At 42.3% G+C, this 8,540-nt stretch overlaps 1 protein-coding gene across 1 annotated transcript in view; it reads left to right on the top strand.

Annotated features, from left to right (window-relative positions):
- Nucleotides 1-940, top strand: part of LOC138973122 (uncharacterized) — an 11,918-nt gene extending 10,978 nt beyond the window's left edge. The window contains exon 7 of the mRNA XM_070345785.1: nucleotides 1-940. This exon is cut by the window's left edge and continues 2,068 nt beyond it. Coding sequence (XP_070201886.1) covers nucleotides 1-179 — 179 coding nt within the window. The 3' untranslated portion in view covers nucleotides 180-940.
- The last annotated feature ends 7,600 nt before the right edge of the window (nucleotides 941-8,540 follow it).

The raw sequence follows: 8,540 nt of genomic DNA, 5'->3' as shown, positions 1-8,540 counted from the left end.
ACTACCCGCTGCAAAATCCAGGAACTCAAGTCACTGCAGAGGCTGCCGACGTCAACCACAGCAACGTCCGCGAGCACACCACGGGGATGAACAACCCGTCGCCTGAACAGCGGGGCAATGATATGGAATCCAGGAGGGAGGCGTCCTCTGGCAAGCCCCCCGATCTGCTGCTGTTCTGAAGAGACTAGGACAGTTGAAGACGCACTGGGGACAGACACTACTTGAGCTATGGTCAATGGAGTGACACTTTCGGGAAGCGTATCATTAAGTTTAACACGACTACTAGCAAACGTCACTTCGGTTTTGATTGACGAATTTAACAGTCTCGACCAGGGTTGTCACAACTCCTACCTGTACGTATTCTTATCTGACATATAGGTGGTATACAATGTGCGCAAAACACACCAACTAAAAAAAGTGAAGGAAAGAAATAAGGTATTATTTTAACTGCCAAACAAGCACTACAAAAGGAGGGGAACATTTGATCAAAGAATTAAGAGCTTTGAATGGATTGAAAGCAAGTTTTGAAATATGCAGCCAATGTCTTGATAGTTTTACACTGTATGTGTATTTGTTTGGTAAACAGAAGAATGCATGTGATACTGATACTTTTTAGCAGATGCAACGCTTTGATACCTTTGCGTAGTTTACAACGATTTAAAGGTGCTTTTCTCATTCTTGGTTAAACAAAAAGGAATATATGTGGTGTTATGTTTAAAGCTGAATTATTTCAGATTGTAACGTTTGATTATATATATATGACCTCTCCTCTGAGCACATCTTTCGGAGTAGTTTCCTTACAGATACCAAAGTTCTTTTCACCTTTGTGCTCGTCTTGAAAACATAAGAAAGGTAGAAAACATACGGCTTTTTTATTTTACTCAGCTTTTGCATTATTGTTAATGTCATTATTATTGTAATAAAGATAATCAGCACTTTATCTTCACTGTGTATGTCCTTAATTTGTACAAATACTGCTTGTGAAGTTTTTGTTGTTGTGTTTACTGTAGCTTTTTGGACCAAACCAGTAAGTTGACAAAGTATAAAATGTCAAACACACGCACACACACACACACACACACACCAGATATGTATTTCGGGCGCTCCTCCGCGCACTTGCACTTGCATGTGCCAACTACTGTTCCATAATCATCCGCATATACACATACCTGTTTATAGCGTGTGTAACAACTTACAATCACTCACATAATACGAACGAACAAAAGCACACGCACTCACACACACACACACGCACGCACGCACGCACACACACACACACACTCACTCACACACACACACACACACACACACTCACACAGCAGTGGCGCACGGGCAGGCGGAGTGAAAACAGGATCAAGTTTGCACGAACGAATGATGTAATTATAAAAATACAAGCGAAAATAATAAACCTACTGCGAAACGATATTTCCTCAGCTTATAAACAGGTTCCTCGACAAAGTGGAGGAATTACACCCTTAGAACCAGCCTAAAGTGTCCCTACTTTGCTGTAATGACGGTTGTATGTTTGTCAAGCTTTCAGAAAATGAAACGACGGAATACCTGTATTGAGACGTGATGCCATGTATGTTTAGATTACGAACACTTTCAAGCCTACAGTCACAGAGCCCTTTACCATGTTAAGGGCTAATGTTGTGTAGTTATGTTTCGTTTTTTTGTTCAGGGAAACCACGTGTGTGTGTGTGTGTGTGTGTGTGTGTGTGTGTGTGTGTGTGTGTGTGTGTGCGCGCGTGTGCGTGAGTGTGTGTGTGTGTGCGTTTGTTTTGTGTGTGTGTGTGTGTGTGTGTTTGTGAAACGAATTTCTCATTTGATATATTAAAGGTTTTTGTTCTTGTCTCGGTTTGTGTTTGTTTGTCTGTCTGTCTGATTGTTTGTTGTTACCAGGTAACACTGGATTGTTGACTGGAATCCTGAATATATTAATTTCAGCATTCGATGTCCTACTTCGACATGGGTCGTTATAGCAGATATATCAGCGGGAACGCGCCGCGTTTGACAACATCAGCCAGTTTTGCACGTTGACCTTGGCAGCCTAACCCACTTAGCATTTTGAGTGTGTGGGAGCCTGTTACATTCGGCAAGATAAAAGCCGTCGCTGTTGACTTCTACTGCTTATTTCATGTCATTGTCGTCGTCGTCGTCGTCGTCGTTGTCATCAGCAACACACGAATGAACGAAGACTTTCTTTCTTTTTTTAACAATTATTAGAGTAAACATAACATATATATATAGGTGAATATTTTTGGATTCAGGTAATGATACAGAATACATGTACAATGCGATAAGTTTTAAAAAGCAACTGAAAACAGTGACTCGTAAGCAAGCAATTATTTGCCCGACGTCTCCTACCCAATTCTGTCTAAGTCTCTCGCTCGGTCGCCTGCTCCAAGACTCCCCCTTCCCCCTCAGCATGATGAAGATGATGATCATGGTCATGAAAAAAGAAACAAGTCGCGTAAGGCGAAAATACAATATTTAGTCAAGTAGCTGTCGAACTCACAGAATCAATGAAACTGAACGCAATGCAACGCAGCAAGACCGTATACTCGTAGTCCACCGCTCACGGCATAGGCAGTGAAATTGACAAGAAGAGCGGGGTAGTAGTTGCGCTAAGAAGGATAGCACGCTTTTCTGTACCTCTCTTTGTTTTGACTTTCTGAGCGTGTTTTTAATCCAAACATATCATATCTATATGTTTTTGGAATCAGGAACCGACAAGGAATAAGATGAAAGTGTTTTTAAATTGATTTGGACAATTTAATTTTGATAATAATTTTTATATATTTAATTTTCAGAGCTTGTTTTTAATCCGAATATAACATATTTATATGTTTTTGGAATCAGCAAATGATGGAGAATAAGATAAACGTAAATTTGGATCGTTTCATAAATTTTTATTTTTTTTTACAATTTTCCAATTTTTAATGACCAAAGTCATTAATTAATTTTTAAGCCACCAAGCTGAAATGCAATACCGAACCCCGGGCTTCGTCGAAGATTACTTGACCAAAATTTGAACCAATTTGGTGGACAAATGAGGGCGTGACAGTGCCGCCTCAACTTTCACGAAAAGCCGGATATGACGTCATCAAAGACATTTATCAAAAAAATGAAAAAAACGTTCAGGGATTTCATACCCAGGAACTCTCATGTCAAATTTCATAAAGATCGGTCCAGTAGTTTAGTCGGAATCGCTCTACACACACACACACACACACACACACACACGCACAGACAGACAGACACACATACACCACGACCCTCGTTTCGATTCCCCCTCGATGTTAAAATATTTAGTCAAAACTTGACTAAATATAAAAATGACGACGACGAAGACGACAATCACAATGCAAACAAGTCGCGTAAGGCGAAATTACTACATTTAGTCAAGCTGCCGAACTCACAGAATAAAACTGAACGCACTGCATTTTTTCACCATGACCGCATACTCGTAGTTTCGTCAGTCCACCGCTCGTAACAAAGGCAGTGAAATCGACAAGCCAGAATAGTGCGGTAATGGTCGCGCTGAGCGGAATAGCACGCTTTTCTGTACCTATCTTCGTTTTAACTTTCTGAGCGTGTTTGTAATCCAAACATATCATATCTATATGTTTTTGGAATGAGAAACCGACAAGGAATAAGATGAAATTGTTTTTAAATCGATTTGGGACATTTTATTTTAATCATAATTTTTATATTTTTAATTTTCAGAGCTTGTTTTAAATCCGAATATAACATATTTATATGTTTTTGGAATCAGAAAATGATGAAGAATAAGATGAACGTAATTTTGGATCGATTTGAAAAAACAGTTTTAATTACAATTTTCAGATTTTTAATGACCAAAGTCATAAATTAATTTTTAAGCCTCCAAGCTGAAATGCAATACCAAAGTCCGGCCTTTGTCGAAGATTGCTTTGCCAAAATTTCAATCAATTTTATTGAAAAATGAGGGTGTGACAGTGCCGCCTCAACTTTTACAAAAAGCCGGATATGACGTCATCAAAGACATTTATCAAAACAAATATCAAAAAAATCTGGGGATATCATACCCAGGAACTCTCATGTACAATTTCATAAAGATCGGTCCAGTAGTTTACTCTGAATCGCTCTACACACACACACACACACACACACACACAGACACATACACACACACACATACACCACGACCCTCGTCTCGATTCCCCCCTCTACGTAAAAAAGAGGAGAATGTCCAAAGCTATGAATACTTAATTATGCAAACGATAAAGACTGTCCTTAAGCGAGCCTGAGGTTGACTTCCCGAAGACTTCCCGAAGTGTTTTTAACAAACAATTCGACAGTGTCAAAGCTTCGTGTATTAAGCTTCGTGAAGTCGACTTCGTCCAATTAATATCGGGCTTAAAGACAAACCATAATTTCAAAACACAAAGAGACCGGGACTCTACGACCGAACAGCAACCCGACAGTGCGAAATGGATCATAGAGTCATAGAGTCAGCATCAAACAACATTAATGAAACATCAGAGAACATTAATGAAACATCAGAGAACATTCTTGACCCAGTCAACGTATTCGCTGCTGAATGGATTGAAGTTAAGCTCTGACAGGAAAATCAATAACATACAAGTTGTGTAATGTCTCTTTGAACATTCTGCATCATTTGGAGAGAAACAATTTTTTACAATTGATAACCGCACCTCATGCTTTCGTTTTGGTTCCATGACATGTGGTGCATGATATTACCACAGCAGGAGAAAGACAAAGCAGGCACTATAAATCATTCCGCGTGGGGGCGTCGCTACACTATCATTTTTCGTGCTGAGTGTCACGTCTCGGTGTACTGAATATTCTACTGTATTCCTACCTTATTTAACAACAAGACACGAGTCCGTGGCAACGAGCATACTCGGCGATTCCCGCCAACATCGGTGCAGCCGTTTGGGAGACGTTTGTCACACACACACACACACACACACACATAAACCAGCTGTAGTAGATTTGACTTGAGGGTGACAGTTCGTTGATTTACCTTCCCTGTGCATCACCAGGGCGGCTGTCATTTTCGATGAGTTGTTTCTCTCTCAAAACCTTGTAGGCTAACAAAAAAGATTATTTTCTTTGAAAAATACATTTCAACTGATCTGTACAATTCATGCTTAGATTAGTGAACATTATTTCAAAAAATAGATATACACTCTTCAAATAAAGTTAAGGATCACTTTTTTACAAGCACGCCACACAAAACAGACATGACCGAATTCTTTCATTTTTTTAAAATTATATAATTGAACAACCAAGGAGTTAATGACAAACAAAGCAAAGATCGAACGCGGCAGCGACAATTTAGCTAGAGTGTGTCAAACGTACGTGACAACCCTCGAAAATGGAATTCACAACAATGTGAATCAGTGTCAAGAACGCGTGTGCCCTCCGTTGTGTGCCAGGCATTCAACACATCGTTGGCGCATGGAGTGGATCAGGTTGCATATGAACGCTCGGGGAACTCCATTCCACTCCTGCTGGAGCCATTGCAGCCGTTGACCCAGATTGGCAGGAGGAGGGTGATGTTGCTGTACCCGACGACAAAGCTCGTCGCACATGTGCTCTATGGGGTTCAGGTCCGGGCTGTTGGCTGGCCACAGCATCCTGTTGACCCTGGCCTGCTGGATGAAGGTGTTTACAGCTGCAGAGCGATGGGGAGGTGCGTTGTCATCCTGAAGAATCGCACGAGGGCCGATCGCTTGGAGGGCTGGAACGACCAGGGGTTGCAGGATCTCATTCTGGTAGCGGACACCGGTCAAGTTACCCACTACATGGTAGGGGAAGGGCCCCTAATATGGACCACTTTTTGTTTCATGCTGATAACTAGCTTGTTTTCTTGCGAAGAAGTTTCATTTTGTGTTTGGTAGTCCTTCTCTCTTAGGTTAACCGTTAGGCCTAATTAGAGTGAAATAGCTTTGATAGACATTCAGCAAAAATTAAATACAGAAAAAATCACAAAGGGTCCATATTAGGAGCCTGGGCGCCTATTATGGACCAGTGAAGCGGCCTTCACGAATCCCTGTAAAAAGCCCCCTATATTTCAAAATAACATGAAACAACTTAGTGTACAAGTCAGCCTAATTAAAATATGCTCTAGATTTATCTGTTTCGGGTTGATGAGAGCATTATTTGAAGCACACCAGGAAACTACAGAAGCTTATCAAAAACAGAGTGAAAATAAGTGAAATTATCAACTTCCACGAAAAGAAGACTTTTTGTTATATTTTTGTTAAATCTCGAGGGCTAGTTATAGGTTATTTCCAGCAAGCTTCTTAATGAATTAATGAAAATAGCCTTTAGCTTTTATTTTCTTCGATTTGTTGAAGGTGGTCCATATTAGGGGACTCGCACATACTTTGAGATTTTGCTATTATTTTTTGTTTGCAGTAGAAACTCGGGGTCAACACTGCTAAAATGCAACAAATGCGGTCTTAGCTGTCATAAAAAGCAATTTTTGTGTGATAAAAGCTTTGGCTGTGGACAGAAACGAGTCCGTTTTAGACGGCAAATTTAGAGTGAACGCTGCCAAAAGTGAAAAAAAGAGAAAAAGCCTAACGGTTTTGAGATTTGTGATTCTGCAACAGTTTTGACATGTGCAAGTTATCCTGAGAGGGTGAATACAGCGAATAAAACTTTTTTGAGCGCTCTAGCGCCGTTAGTTTGTCAGAACAGGAGGTGGTCCATATTAGGAGCCGGTCCATATTAGGAGCCCTTCCCCTACAGAGGTGTCCTAAGACGTGTGCTGATCCCTCCCCAGACCATCACAGAGCCTCCGCCAAAACGCTGTCGTTCCAGAACAGCGCCTTCTGCGAAGCGCTCTCCGCCACGCCTCCACACTCGGATGCGACCATCAGCAGGTTCCAAGCAAAAGCGGGACTCATCTGTAAACAACACCTGAGCCCACTGCTGACGTTGCCACCTCACATGTTGAGTGCACCAGGCTCGGCGAGCTGCTCGGTGATTAGCAGTCAGGGTTGTTCCTCGGACTGGACGCCTTGCACGCAAGCCAAAGTTGTGTAAGCGGTTTCGGATAGTCTGACCACTAACAACAGCGATCCTCTCTTTGTGTGGTGACTCTGGGCCGACCAGAACGTTGTCGCTACTGCACTCTTCCAGTTGCGTGGAATCTCTGTTAGTCTGATGATGACAGAGGGAGCCACTGCAAGCCTCAGGGCCACTTGCTTGACAGCAACACCGTCTTGTAGCCATCCTATTGCCCTTCCTCTATCCAAATCGCTCAGTTTTCTTCGTGGGGGCATGTTGCTACTGTGCATAATTGTGTCAGCGTGTCAACCTTTAAACACAAGCTGGTGAGTGATGTTCAAAGCCAGGACCCTGTTGTAGCACGTGCATTACAACCCGTTTGCCCTGGCATGCGTTCCGTAAATTTCATGGGGCTATAAAAAACACCCTTTTTCTTCCATAATGCAGAAGCTTTTGAGAAGTCCCACAAAGGGAAATAACTCTGCCTGCCAAACAAAATTCTAGGTCAAGACTCATTGTTCATTTTGTTAATTCAAACACATTAATCTTTTAATCATTATGTCGATGTTTAATTTGTTGGCAATTTGTTATAACTAGATCCCTTTTTTCAACCGATCCTTAACTTCTTTTGAAGAGTGTACATTGCCCCTCGAAATCAGGCTGAGATTTCCACAACCTTTAAAACTAATTCAATGTAAAAACGTGTTTTTATTTCGCCTTTCTCTTTGTTCGTTCTTTGTTTTTCTCTTGATGCTTATGCTTCGCGCTATATCTTCTGTCAATGTTTTTTTTAATCACAAACGTCGTTGAGATTGCTTTTCTAAACATGCATGTTGTGGATTACATGCAAAGAAAGCAGAACTCATTTTTGTATTTGTATTTTGCAAAGTCAAGTGAGAGTGTACTCTTCTCTCCACTTACTCATTCACCTCCCCATCCTCCTTTTTCTTTTCTCGTCTACTCCCTTCTCCCCCTCCTCTTCTCCTCCCGCTCCTCTCCCTTCTTCCTTTCTCGTCTACTCTCTTCTCCCCCTCCTCTTATCCTCCCGCTCCTCTCCCTTCTCGTCTACTCTCTTCTCCCCCTCCTCTTCTCCTCCCGCTCCTCTCCCTTCTTCCTTTCTCGTCTACTCCCTTCTCCCCCCTCCTCTTCTCCTCCCGCTCCTCTCCCTTCTTCCTTTCTCGTCTACTCCCTTCTCCCCCTCCTCTTCTCCTCCCGCTCCTCTCCCTTCTTCCTTTCTCGTCTACTCCCTTCTCCCCCTCCTCTTCTCCTCCCGCTCCTCTCCCTTCTTCCTTTCTCGTCTACTCCCTTCTCCCCCTCCTCTTCTCCTCCCGCTTCTCTCCCTTCTTCCTTTCTCGTCTACTCCCTTCTCCCCCTCCTCTTCTCCTCCCGCTCCTCTCCCTTCTTCCTTTCTCGTCTACTCCCTTCTCCCCCTCCTCTTCTCCTCCCGCTCCTCTCCCTTCTTCCTTTCTCGTCTACTCCCTTCTCCCCCTCCTCTTCTCCTCCCGCTCCTC

The sequence above is a fragment of the Littorina saxatilis genome, linkage group LG8 (assembly GCF_037325665.1).
Source record: "Littorina saxatilis isolate snail1 linkage group LG8, US_GU_Lsax_2.0, whole genome shotgun sequence".
Taxonomy (NCBI): domain Eukaryota; kingdom Metazoa; phylum Mollusca; class Gastropoda; order Littorinimorpha; family Littorinidae; genus Littorina; species Littorina saxatilis.
This window is presented reverse-complemented; position numbering and strand designations above follow the sequence as displayed.